The 14,922-nt window shown below is 37.0% G+C and overlaps 1 protein-coding gene across 1 annotated transcript in view; it reads right to left on the minus strand.

The window, feature by feature from the left end:
* The window catches only part of FBXO39 (F-box protein 39), a 35,447-nt gene extending 32,436 nt beyond the window's left edge, over positions 1-3,011 (minus strand). Inside the window, exon 1 of the mRNA XM_044054868.1 lies at positions 2,013-3,011. Coding sequence (XP_043910803.1) covers positions 2,013-3,011 — 999 coding nt within the window. The remainder of the gene's footprint in view (positions 1-2,012) is intronic.
* Positions 3,012-14,922: the final 11,911 nt, after the last annotated feature.

A 14,922-nucleotide genomic window follows, 5' to 3' on the forward strand; every position in this document is an offset into this window, starting at 1 on the left:
TGCTGTATTATACAAGGAATATAATTTATGCAATTGGAAAGGTGAATCAAGGAACACATACATGTATACATGGCCCTAAAAATGTGTGCAAGGAGCCTATGGTTCGAAAACAGCCCAAAGGTAAACTTAATTCTCCACTGGCCAGATGCATTTTATTTGAATGTGAGCTTTAATGCCATTTCAATGAATGAGTTTCAATGGCAGAGACGTTTACGGCTCAAGCTAAGTCTGTTTTCATTGTGAGACTGTATAGTTTGTTTAACAAATGGCTATCAGTGTTTGTGCGATTTTTATTTTAATATCTGTAACCATTGTAGAAGTAAATAAGAAAATAGTATATAAGCACTGATAGGTTTGAACAGTGTTTATGGTAACTAGGGAGAAATATCCAAGTAATGGAACACTGGAATGGCTGGGAAGGGAACTGCTGTAGCAGGGAGGTAGGGGATTGCTGCTGTGGGGTGCCCCAATCTATTACCCTGTCTAGGGCCCCATTTGACCATGACCCGGCTCTACTTAATAGGATATAGCTTGTCTTTGAATAGTCCATAACTCTTACTGGTTTAGCTGGATTTTATGGGTTGATTTTTACTTCAAATGAGACAACTTTGTGATCCAACCTTACTAGTAAGGATATGACACAGGGTGGGGGGGGGGTCCAATGCTGTCCCATGTTAATGAGTACCACATCCAGTACCCCATGGTTGCAGCATGCACTATATGTTCCAGGCTGTTTGTGTTAATAAAGTTCAGGAAGTGCTATCTTTTCCAGGGTGTTTGTGTTAATAAAGTTCAGGAAGTGTTGTGCCTGTGAGTTTGAGGCAGTGTACGCTTTTTCCAGTATACAGAGGGGTAAAGTCACCCGTGAAGAGGGTGTTTGGTTGGATGGTGAATGTTTCTATTAGGCTTAGGTAAGAGTCTTGAGACTCTAGCGGAATAGATGGTGACCTGTAGTTAGCCATGATATGGGGAAGGACCTTACCCATTGTGACTTACACATTATTAGGGCCAATACCTTGCTGTGAAGCCAAACAAAAGCCTGGAGTTACATTTTCTTGAATCAAGGAGAAAATGAACAGGCATGATGTAAATGCATACGGTGTTAAGGGCAGCATACAAAATAATTAATCTGAGAAAGAAATATGGTGAGGAAGGAGAAGGGAAAATCTTCAGACTGGATGCACAAAATATATCCTGGATTAAGGAAGCATTTCTTTACAAAAATGGTGGTGGAAAACTGGAATGAGCTAGCTGAATTGACAGTATTTTCAAAAATCACTGAGTAGTTCAAAACAGAACAGTATATGTGTATCAGAGAATGGGAAAATGGGGGGGGGGGGGCAGCTACAAGTCACTAAATATGACAGCATAGATAGACCACATTTCCTTTTTCATCTTTTTATATTCATGCACGAATAAACATAGTCCAGACACTCACATCTTAGTGTGAGAGAACAGGCTTTTTCCACAACAAAAGCATTCTCTAGTGGAACAAGGCCCTGATACAGAAGTATTGGTCGATCCTGGGTGAAGACAGCATTTTGTAAGACAACACTGAGATTGTGGGGGCACTAGTAGGGTCAGTATTAGCATGATCTGCATGTTCAGTTTTCAGGATTCAGAATGGGGAGTAGAAGCATTATTGAACAATATTCACATGTTCCAGACCATGATCACGTGGACCCTGGCAGTCATATAATATTCCTTAAGCACGTTGGATGACTGAAAACCTAATTTCCTTCTGAAAAGAAGGGCCCATACCACAGCATGATGAAGTTTGTTATAACAGACAAGGATGGAGAACAAATGGGTTAAAAGGACACTAAAGAACATGAAACAGGAATATGGTAAAGCTGTTGAAGGCAAATAAACATGCTTTGCAGTTTGCAATAACTTGCACATGTCATGAACAAACTTAGGTAAGCAAAACATCTAACTTAAAATCATGGTTTGCTTTTAATGGGCTGCAATTTGTTGGCCATCAGAGCACATTTTTTATTAGACTGTCTTACCTGAAGTTTGCATTTGAAGGTTGGTATCAGCTCAGTCAAGGTGGACTTTAATTTCCAGTTAGGCTCATTAAAATTACCAGTTAGAAGATAAAGGCTTTCTAAAGGAATCTGATGAGCTAGAATCCTAGTTAAACAGTCATATCTCACCATTTTTGCAAAGTAAAATCTCACACTCAGGTTTGGTGCATTTTTTGTTAAGTTGGACCATGCTATCCCAGATACAATTTGCTGATGTGCATCATAGATGTGGCATTTTATTCTCAAGACCAAAAGACTCTGGGAACATTTCTGAGACAAGGTGTTCAAAACATCATCAGAAATGCAGCAGTAGTTTAAGGACAGGACAGAAAGATTCTGGAATTTAGACAGTGTCTGGACAAATAAGGGGTTGGCATAAACTGAAATGTGATGACCGAAAAAATCAATTATATCAAGTTCTTTGACAGAACTACTCTCTCTCTGGTGGCACAGTGAAGCCAAAATAGCACAGCCTTGCTCTGTTCTAAGTCCTGCATCTCTCATCCTGAAATATTGAAGATGTTTGTCTCTTCGACGAAGAAAAAAGGTCAGACTCCTGAGTACACGATTTATTATGCTATACAGCCAGCCTACACAGTTAAATCCCAGGTATGAAATTGTTAAAGATTTCAAACCAGTGTTTTGCTTGCCTATACATGCCAGGAGCGTTCTCAAAGTCACTTGAAATTTTTTTGTTAATTTTGTACTGTAGGAATTCAGGAATATGATTTCTAGATGTTCTACATATTTTCCAAATTTCTGGGCACACCAAATGGCAGATTCAGTGTAAGATTTTTGAAGTCTGGTTCGTCTTTCACAAAACGTAAATGTCCATTTCCTCCAAAGGGCAGGTGAATGCATAACTTGATACCATTTCTGAGAAACATGAGCAGCTTTGACTCTGTCTATGTAATCGAGTGACTGGAACACTCTGATGAGGGCCAGTTCTGGTAGATCTATCCAGGACGTCCAAGACTCCATCTTTATTTCTTCAGCTATTATTAAAACTAACCTTTACCAGAGCTGTTTGCTGAATACATGATTCCCAGTTCTGTCTACAGATGAGAAGTCTATATGGAACTTGTTTAGTGAATCAGTGTCCTATGAGTCACTCAATTACTATATGCCAGTCCTCCTGTCAGTCAAAGCCAAGTAAATCACTTCTACAAAATAGCAATTTAAGAGATTCCAACATTAGTCTATAAAAAAACTTATCAAATGTGCCCTTGAATACTAGTTTCAAATTAAATGTTTCTGTTCCTTCAGAAACATGAATGCATTTTAACAGCTTGATGTTCTAGAATGGCAATTATTACGTGAGAAATTCTAACATTTAAGTGATGTCACGGAAAGCTTAAGTTCTAAACACCTTTCATAATGTCACAGGCAAAGTTTGATGTTTTAGAGATGCCAAAGAAAGCCAAGGTGGTTTGTTTATTGGCATAAGCAATAATGGACATGCTCCACCTCAAAAAATCCAAATCCGCCAGAGCCATGAGAGCAAGAGACTTAAACCTCAACACGGATATAAATAGGACGTGCTGGAGGGACAGATTCATCACCCAGAGACTCCCTACACTATGGAACAGAATCCCAGTCCATGTGAGGCAGAGCCCCTCACTGACTCTGTTCAAGAGAAATCTTGACGAGTGGATGGGAGATCGTAGGTTTACCCCGGGAATCATCTCTGTGTCACTGCTGGACAGAGGCACAGCAAACTAATGGGTATAGTATTCTCATCCTAAGGGGTGGTGAAAGCCACACACACTCTGGCTAGGCTTATAAATGCCCTGGAGCAGATAGCCTAGTATGAACCTATGAACCTATGTATATAATGAATGCACATATTTGCTTGAGCACTAGAGTGTTTTAAATGTTCTTTTAAAATACTGCTGTTCATTTTGCTTATTTAATGTGGGTTAAGGGGCACTACTCAAGTTATTCATCTGCTTGTTTGGTATTCTGACAAAACCTATGAAGCATTAACATTTTTATAAAACGTGAATATTCAAAATAAGCATGGAGAAAGGAATATCTTTCACGTTGAGTCATACTTTAATTCTTCCACGTCTTCCAGTTTTATTATTGATTCATCAAAATGTAACAGCTAAATAGCATGAGATATAACTTCAAAAGCAAAGATATGACAAACATATCTATACCAATGTCAGGAAAGTCCTAATTACAAAAGGGGAGGTTGAGGGTTAGAGGCAAACCAAAATAAAATAAAAATATTTCAACAAAGTTGTTGAAAGTAAACTTACCATAACAATAGATGTTTGAATGATCGCTTATATGGTTATATCCTGCATAGATATAACAGCTGGCCAGCTTGCAAAGCTTCAGGGCACCTTCCATGGGCCCAAACCATTAGCCAACTCAAGCTGAGCTGACTAAAAATACTAGTTTGGGTGCCGAGCCCTTCAGAGCTTTCATGCCAACAGAGAGGAAGGCTAAGCCCAGAAAGGACAATGCTAGTAAGAACAAAAAAAAAAAAACACCCTGGCATAAACAACACACCAAAAAACAAGAAGGATGGAGGGAAGGAGGGGGGGACTACTGCAGCAATGACCATTTGAACATTTACTGTTATGTTACATTTACTTACACAGCTGTACTATGTTCTATATATTGATCACTACTGTAGTACCCTAAGCTATACAGGCAGAGTACCATAGCTTACAAATTTTGGGAGGTAGAAGGGGAAGGGTCCAGAAGCCCCAGAAAAATGGTTCTGGTAATCATGAATTTGACCTAGAGAAGGAATCAAGCTTGTAATGCCTTGTAAATTATGTATAGAGGACCAAGTTGCTGCTTCTAGAATACTTCTAGAATCCAATCCTTTCCAAAAAGCCATAGATGAACCCAATGCCCAAGAATTGTGGGCCTTAACCCTGCCTCCATTAATTTTTTAATGAGTACAGCAAAAGATAATAGCCTTAGACAATCAATTGGAAATTGTCTGTATTGGCCCAGGTTGCCCCTTATTCATATCTTCACAAGAAATGAATTACAGATCTGAAGCTCTGAAAGATATAGGTCTGTGAATACAGTACCGGAGTTGTCTGTGGACATCCAAGGATTTCAGTATTCTTCATCATTTTTAGGATCAGGAAAGAAAATGGAGGAATGGATCGTTTTGCTCAAAGTAAACATCAATACCACTTCAGGCATAAAAGATTAGTTCTCAAAAAACATGTGTTTGTGGAAAATGAGATAGGGTTGTCCCACTATAAGAGCTTGCAATTCAGATACCCTTCTTGCAGATGTCAAAGCAATCAGTGAAACTGTTCTCCATATTAATAACCTCAAGTCGGCAAGGTTAGTTGGTTCAAATGGAACAAGTATTAACTTCTCTAACACAAAATTAAGATCCAAAGAAGGGTCACTGGTCCTCTTGGAAGCTCCTTAAGTAAAACCCATTTCAAAAACATTTTGACATCAGAATACTTTGAAAGAGGAGAATACATGGGCAGACATGCTGAAACAGTCAGTAAATAAACCATGATGGAAGAGTAAGAAAGGCCATAGGAAAGCCAGTAACGCACACAAATATTGTAAAACTAGAAAACAACTAGCCCTGAATAGGTGCTGGTTATGTTGCTGGCACTGACTAGAAATCCTTTTCCATTTGTCAGTATATGATTTTCTAGTAGTAGGCTTTTTTGCGTCAAGTAGTACCTGTGGACATACTCAGTAAACAGGTGCCTAAAGGGAATTAAGACCTTATCATCCAGGCAATCAGTTGAAGTTGATAGGAGTTGGGATGTATCAACTGACTGCCTGGATGATAGGGTCTTAACCCATTTTGTCACCTGTTTACTAAGATATGTGCAATGTATGTGAGGAAGCTTGTGGTAATTGTTACAGAAGAATGGAGAACCACTGCTGCCTGAGCTAGAAAGGGGAATCACCATAACTATTTTGGAGGATTCCTTCTGAATCTTTAGAGTAACCTGGATATCAGTGGAAATGGTGGAAAAGCATACAGGAACATTTCTGTCCAAGGAAAAGAAAAGGCATCAGTCTTCCAGGTTTTCTTGCATGGAGTTTTGGAGCAGAATCTTGCCAGCTGATTAGTTAGAGAGGAGACAAATGGATCTACTACAGGCACTCCCCCACAGATGGATCAAATCTTGGAACATCCCCGATCTATCTGTATATTTGAGGGTCTGCTCTGTCCTGCTCAGTTTGCCACACAATACTGTTCTGATGGAATGAAGTTTGGCTGTAAAGTGAGACTGTACTGTGAAGCAATATCCCAAGCTTACATGACTAGTTTGCAAAAGAGTATGACCTGGTATCCCCCTGTTTGTTGATGTACCACGTGACTGTGGTATAGTTTGACACAACTTGAAGAGATCCCTAGGACCAAAGATGATTCAGAGTGTGAAGTGTCTTGACCAGAGCAATCACCTCTTTTATTTATGTGCTTGGGTTTGTCTTAACTTTCCCACATACCTCCTGAAACTGTTCCCCAATCAAAGAATGAGACATTTCTAATGACTGACTGCTTTGAAACAGGGAGGGAGAAGGGGAGACCCTAGGTTAGGAATATTTGCTGTCACCACCAAGTAATTTCTGTATTAACAAACCCCAACACTGGGATTTGAAAAGTCAAGGGATGTCGATGCTGCGATCAAAGAGACTTCAGGTACCATTGTATTTTTCTCTTGGAGTCTTGCCAGGGTTATTATGAGAATCACAGATCTCATGAGACCCAAAATCTTGCGGCATTCCCTTGTACTGACTGAAGTTTGAGTGGAAAACCTTAGAAATAGATCTACATATAGATCTATTTTTCCTGTGGAAGAAAAGGTCCCTTGAATTGAGGTGTCCAGTTAACACCCCAGGAACACAATCCTGTGAAAAAAGTAAAAAAAAAAAAAACAGCTTTGAATGTTCACGTGAAATCCCAGCATGTGTAAGAGAGATCTCACTCAAGAGAGAGATTCTTGACACACTGAAAAAACTTTGCAAAATAAGCAAGTTGTTTAGATATGGAAAAATGAAAATGGATACCCTGTAGCCTGCAATAAGCTATAGCTGGAGCGTAGACACTTTGTGAACACTCTTGGGGAAATGGATAGTCCAAAGGATAAGGCAGAGAACTGATAATGTGATCCAGACACACAAAACCTTAAAAAAGTGCCTGAAGTCTGGATGAAAATGAAATGTGAGGATAAACGTTTTTAAGTGTAGTGTTGCCATTACACTTGAATGAGGAAGAAGAGGTAACCGACTGTGAAGTGACATCATTTTGATGTTAGGCACCATCAGAAATAGGTCTCCAAGCATCTTCTTTTTTTTCTTTCTTTCTTTGACACTGAAAACATCTCAAAAACACCTCAAAAGGCTGAAGAAACATCAGACTAGCACAAAATTATAGTTCAATGACTTTAATTGCATAAATACCCACAAAAATACTAAATCAAGCGCTTTCACCTGGCTAATACCAGGCTTTATCAAGATGTTCAAAAGTAAAAACAAATACCCCTATATACCATAAAACACAGTCACATGATAGCTAATTACAAAATAATTACTCTAATTGAAAAAATTCTTAAAAGAACATTACATAGTGAATAACTTAATGAGAGTATCATTAGTCACACATACATCATAAAATATTTAACTAAAAATGTAAATGTAACCACTAGTTAATTTAAAATATATTAAAACAAATAAATATGTAACCATTTTCATAGTTTTGCTCTTCTCATCCTAAGAATGCTTTTAATACTAACATTATCATTAAGACCAGGAGGTTTTGAGGCATTTAACTTTAATTGCCACAGCAGTTCTCTGTATTCAAGAAATGTTTCCCAATCACCCCCTCTTTGGTCTTGTACAACTTGTTCCAGGACCAAAAACTTTAACTTCATATTGGGGCACTGGATGTAATGCTTATAAAAGGCATTAGTATCTTTCTTTTTGGTTACCTCATATAGATGTTCATATATTCTACGTCTTAAAGGTCTTTCAGTCTTTCCTATACAAAAACTATAACATTGTATACAGACACCTAAATATACTATCCCTCTAGTTCCACAGCTAAAATGACCACTTGAATAGAACCTAAAGTTTCTTGAGGGGATGTGTAAAAAACTGTCATTTGAAACAAAGCAACACTGACTACAGGCTCCACATTTAAATGTACCTAACCTTAGAGTGGATGCCTGATTTCTAACACGGTTTTTACCTTCATATAAACCTTTTAAATTTGTGTCCCTTCTTTTTACAAAACTGGGCTTTGGAGGTATTACATTGTGCATATCTTCCTGAAGAGTCAAAACTGTCCAATATTTTAACACAGTTGATTCTACATACTCAGCATCCTTGGTGAATGTGTAGATAAATGTACTGTGTAACTCAAATTTATCTTCCTGTACTTTCTTCTCAACTGTCTGCTGTCCAACACCCAATAATGGGTAATATTTAAATTCCCTATTAGTAATTACTTCTAAAGCCAGTTTATTAATCAAACTTGTTGGATAACCCCTCTCTGTAAAAAACTCCTTCAACATGTCAACCTCTTTAAGAAACAAATCGTTTGTGCTGGACATTCTAGATGCCCATCTAAATTGTCCTTTTATTATTCCTTTTTTCTGGTGGAAAGGATGACCACTTTCAAAATGCAAATAAGAATTTGAGAAAGTGGCCTTTCTATAGATTTCAGATTGGAAAAAGCCATTAGCATAATCTTTGTGGAGCGTTACATCAAGGTAATTCAGCTTGTCATTGCTAACATTGTATGTGAAAGAGAGAAAGTGTGTAGACATATTAATATGTGCCATAAATTCCTTAAATTCATTTAGTTCCCCATCCCACAAAATACAAATGTCATCTAAGAAACGTTTGTAATGAATGATATATTTAGCCCAACTAGTCGTAAAGATAAATTTGTTCTCCCAGTAGTATAAAACAATATTTGCATATGCTGAGGTGCAAGGAGTACCCATTGCCACCCCCTTTTTTTGTTTAAATATTTCTCCATTAAAATAGATAAAATTATTCTGAAGAACATTTTCCATAAATTCCACTAATTACATAACTGTATTTGCCCCTAAACCAGATTGTGTAGCTAATGTCTCATTAAACCATTCTAAACCTGTATGGTGTTGAATACTCGGAAATAACTCCACAATATCAATAGCTACCATCAGACAAGTGGGTTTGTAGAGACTCCTTTTGATACCTTTAAGAAATTCCCAGGAGTCTCTACAGACATGCTTTAAAGAAGTTACAAACTTTTTTACAGTTTGGTCAATGAATTTACCTAATGGTTCTGTGATACTACCAGACCCAGAAACTATTGGCCTAAACTTCAAAGGGTCTAACCCTTTGTGAACTTTAGGTATTCCAAATATCACCGGAATCTTGGGTTTATCCACATACAAGTAATTATATAACTTTTCGTTAATTGCACCTTGCATTAAATGGTCAAATAGCACAAACTTAATTTTAGAGTAAGATATATTTAATTCATTTCTAGAAAATACCTCATACTGCTGGGTGTCCTCTAACATATTGTAAATATGAGATTCATAAACCCAATTGTACATTAACACTACCCCCCCCCACCCTTGTCTGGTTTCATGACTCTAACCCCTTCATTCTTTAAAAAATTAATTAACTGGTACATTTTAAAATCCAAATTTGAAGGTGGAAGATATATATTGAATGAAAATTGTTTTCTTAAGTCCGCCTCTACCATTTCTTCAAAAATTTTTAAAGTGGGGTGAATGGGGGGGTTTATAGTGCTAGTCCTAACAAAATGCTCATTTGTCGTTTCTTGCCCCTTAAATTGTAGTGCAAGGTTCAAACGCCTCACAAAAAGCTTCAAATCTACTAATGTGTTAGATAAATTTAATGACCGCAAAGGAACAAACTGGAAACCTCTAGTAAATAGTTCGAAAAAATCAGTGGTCACGTCAATGTCAGTAAAATTATAAATAGTAAAATTGTTTTTAGTTACTACTTTGTGGTTACATTCTATTGCATCAAACAATGAATTATAAGATTCAACACTAGTTTCAGAATCAGTGTCATTTATCTGCGTGGCCTGTTCCAACCTTGTTGGTAGTGTGTTGTGCTCCTCCCCCTCGGTCTGCCCTGGGGAACATGAAAACCCTGATGTATGTTTCTATTCTCTTTTTGAGCTAAACATTCACTTCTAGGTAGTTCCATAACAGGATTAACTTCATTATCAGTAAACACAGGTTTATCAGACATATCTGTAATGTAACCTGTGTTCATCCTACCTTTACCAGGTATCGGATAGGCCAGCCCATCCCTATATTCAGCCATATCACACTCCAACTTTCTGATTTTACGATTGACAACCTTTATACAATGCTGGTCAACCTCATTAAAAATCCCATCATATTCTTTTTTTACACTCAAAAATGTTTTTCTTTTAACCATAGAATCATTTAAATTATTAACTTCATTAAGTACACCACCAGCTTTAACCTCGTAATCCTTGATCATGAGGTCAAGAACTTCCAAGCCAGTTTTGCCAAACTCGAGTATAAAGAAGTTCCTGGCAATGTGCTGTTAGGAAATTTAAAACAGCGCAAGCCTTTTGGGACATGTTGTACGCGTATGCACTCTTTCAAATAGTCAATTTCTAACTGCATAGTCTTAAATGTAGTTTAGGGGCTAATACAGTTATGTTATTAGTGGAATTTATGGAAATTGTTCTTCAGAATAATTTTATCTATTTTAATGGAGAAATATTTAAACAAAAAAAGGGGGTGGCAATGGGTACTCCTTGCGCCTCAGCATATGCAAATATTGTTTTATACTACTGGGAAAACAAATTTATCTTTACGACTAGTTGGGCTAAATATATCATTCATTACAAACATTTCTTAGACGACATTTGTATTTTGTGGGATGGGGAACTAAATGAATTTAAGGAATTTATGGCACATATTAATATGTCTACACACTTTCTCTCTTTCACATACAATGTTAGCAATGACAAGCTGAATTACCTTGATGTAACGCTCCACAAAGATTATGGTAATGGATTTTTCCAATCTGAAATCTATAGAAAGGCCACTTTCTCAAATTCTTATTTGCATTTTGAAAGTGGTCATCCTTTCCACCAGCAAAAAGGAATAATACAAGGACAATTCATACGGGCATCTAGAATGTCCAGCACAAACAAATTGTTTCTTAAAGAGGTTGACATGTTGAAGGAGTTTTTTACAGAGAGGGGTTATCCAACAAGTTTGATTAATAAACTGGCTTTAGAAGTAATTACTAATAGGGAATTTAAATATTACCCATTATTGGGTGTTGGACAGCAGACAGTTGAGAAGAAAGTACAGGAAGATAAATTTGAGTTACACAGTACATTTATCTACACATTCACCAAGGATGCTGAGTATGTAGAATCAACTGTGTTAAAATATTGGACAGTTTTGACTCTTCAGGAAGATATGCACAATGTAATACCTCCAAAGCCCAGTTTTGTAAAAAGAAGGGACACAAATTTAAAAGGTTTATATGAAGGTAAAAACCGTGTTAGAAATCAGGCATCCACTCTAAGGTTAGGTACATTTAAATGTGGAGCCTGTAGTCAGTGTTCCTTTGTTTTAAATGACAGTAGTTTACACATCCCCTCAAGAAACTTTAGGTTCTATTCAAGTGGTCATTTTAACTGTGGAACTAGAGGGGTAGTATATTTAGGTGTCTGTATACAATGTTATAGTTTTTATATAGGAAAGACTGAAAGACCTTTAAGACGTAGAATATATGAACATCTATATGAGGTAACCAAAAAGAAAGATACTAATGCCTTTTATAAGCATTACATCCAGTGCCCCAATATGCAGTTAAAGTTTTTGGTCCTGGAACAAGTTGTACAAGACCAAAGAGGGTGTGATTGGGAAACATTTCTCGAATACAGAGAACTGCTGTGACAATTAAAGTTAAATGCCTCAAAACCTCCTGGTCATAATGATAATGTTAGTATTAAAAGCATTCTTAGGATGAGAAGAGCAAAACTATGAAAATGGTTACATATTTATTTGTTTTAATATATTTTAAATTAACTAGTGGTTACATTTACATTTTTAGTTAAATATTTTATGATGTATGTGTGACTAATGATACTCTCATTAAGTTATTCACTATGTAATGTTCTTTTAAGAATTTTTTCAATTAGAGTAATTATTTTGTAATTAGCTATCATGTGACTGTGTTTTATGGTATATAGGGGTATTTGTTTTTACTTTTGAACATCTTGATAAAGCCTGGTATTAGCCAGGTGAAAGCACTTGATTTAGTATTTTTTGTGGGCATTTATGCAATTAAAGTCATTGAACTATAATTTTGTGCTAGTCTGACGTTTCTTCAGCCTTCGGAGGTGTTTTTGAGATTTTGTTTCGGTTCGACACTGAAAACATCCTTGAGTAAAAACCTTTCCCAAGTTGGGAATGAGGAAATGGTTCCATCACTGAACAGCATGTAATGAAGGACAAGTGGAAATAAAAAGAGGCTGGTCTGGGGTATGAGGAGCAGCTCAGTGCCATCTATACCCTTGATGAATGATCTTCAGAACCCATTTGTCTGAAACTTTCTGTTCTGGAAGGGAAAAGAGACTGTCATGGTGAGAGGTGTGAATAAGGTATCTCAAATAGACAAAATGGAATAGTTGGACTATCCTTGGTTTTGGGGGGGGGTTCCTGAATACTTTTTAGAACACCCTTGCCTTTTTGCCAAATTTGAATGAGGAGGTAGAGAATCTCTTAGAACATTTGAAAAATAAGGGTAGAAAAATCTTAGAGATTCTCTGGTTTAACTTACCCATTTCTTCATACTTTTGATCCCCTCTGAGGAACCAAAAAGTGAACCTTTATCCAAAAGAGAAAATAAAATTTCATTATTCACAGCCTCTTGGGATGTTCTGAGAATGCAGCAGGCAAACCTCCTCAAAACAGTACCAGGGGCCATAGCCTTGGACAAAGTATCAATTGAGTCATATACACACTATAAGCAGAGAGCAATGACTAGTACAAAAGAAATTAGATGATTTAAAGCTGATTTTTCCTAACAAGAAACTGCAGACCAGACATTCCTCATACATTCACAATTAGAATAAACATTAACATGTGAGCCTAACAATTCAGAATTATGAAAAGCAAAGTTGCAGAAGCATACACTATTTTCCTGCACCCATCAATAATCTTCCCATCATTATCAGAAAGAGTAGTTGAGGAATTAACTGTTTAACAGCAGCAGGATTAAGTAAAGCTATATCTGCTGGATCAGATTTGGGAAGAGTGTATAAAAACTTAAAAAGACTGAGAAACTCTATACATTCTATCTGCCTTTTTTAGGGGCAGCAGCATGGCAATCAGGAAAATACAACCAAGGACACATACATCCTCCAAAACTGACTGAACTAGAGGAATTCATGAAGTTTCCGGAAAATCCTTCAGTAACAGCTCATAAAAGTTTCCCGGGGAACAAAAAAATCTCAGTTTATTCCAACTGAAAAAACTGGCACATTCTGGAAATAGTTTCAAAAATAGAGGAACCCAAATGGTGGAATCAGAAACTGAGCTCTCCTCTGAGTCTGAGTCATAAAACTGAGGGAAAAAAATCCATCTGTTCCTTCATCTTCCTATCCAGATTCAGAATCTTGAATCTCTTCAGGAAAAGAAGTATCCTTTCTTTTATCAAAAAGCAATAAATAATAAAGATCAAAAGCCTGAATAAAACTCTGAGCCAGACCCAGTAAACTACTCCTGTCTAAGAAAATTTGATGAGGAGTAGATACATGTTTAGTTTTCTGTTTCTATTTGACAGAAAAAAATGAAGTTAATAATGTTATAAATGGCAGAAGTAGCTACCCTAGGGATGGACATTACATTCTGACTAAACAGGGACGCTTTCCCTGTTCCCTCTCCCAGGACTGACAACAGTGGTCTCTCCTTTGCCCACTGAGGGGACCACAACAGCCACAGAGGATGTGGCTAACCCTGGGTCTATACTGGCTGTAGGTGCTGCACCAGAGGGATCCATGGTAAAAGAACAATGGTCTGAGGTACAGCAAATGGTCACAGGAGAGTCATCCCCCTATGGTTAAAGCAAATTGCTGGTCTGCTGTGATGGCAAAAGCTGCTTGCTTAACTTTTTCTTTTTGTGGCAGGAAGAAGGACCAACCATGAAACCAACAGTTTTTTTCCATAATCAAGCCGAAAATGGTGCCTCTTTCCAGTGGAAAACAAGCAGCAAAAGCTGATAAAAAATAGTCTTTAAAAGTCACTTTTTCAAACAAAACACAGTAAAACACTTAAAAACCCTAATCCAAAAGTAAAATAAATACAATTTAATTACTTTAAAAAACTTAAACTGAGAGGAAAAGTACGTTCTCATTTAAAAGTACTATGCAGTCTCATGACAGTCCATTAAAATACAAACTCCTAGCTTTAAAATAACTTTCAAAAACATGAAAGTATTAATAAACAACTTTTTTTAATGAAGTTTTTTTTCCCCAGAAGGGAACTTTTCTGTCCAGCAAAAGAAAAGCACAAGCTGAACGTTGATCTTTGAAAGCCTCAAAGGAGCATACACTTGAAGAGCAAGAAACCTCAAAAGTGCTTTGTGTCCAAACCTCTCTTTTTAGGCAGCTCTGCTTGAGCTGACTAATGTTTTAGGCATATGGATGGTGCCTTGAAGCTTTGGAAGTGGACCGTCTGTTAAATGTTATACAGGACATAACCCATATTGCTTAGTCTACTGCAGCAGTGATTAATATGAAGAACATCAAAAGCTTTGCTACTCTTTCAGTAAAACAAACGACTGTGGTTCTGTTTTACAAAATTAGGCATATTTGTAATGGCAGAGCAGTATTTTCAAATGAGGGGTAATG

This window comes from Protopterus annectens, chromosome 13.part0 (assembly GCF_019279795.1).
Source record: "Protopterus annectens isolate FY-2018-M chromosome 13.part0, PAN1.0, whole genome shotgun sequence".
In the NCBI taxonomy this organism is placed as follows: Eukaryota; Metazoa; Chordata; order Ceratodontiformes; family Protopteridae; genus Protopterus; species Protopterus annectens.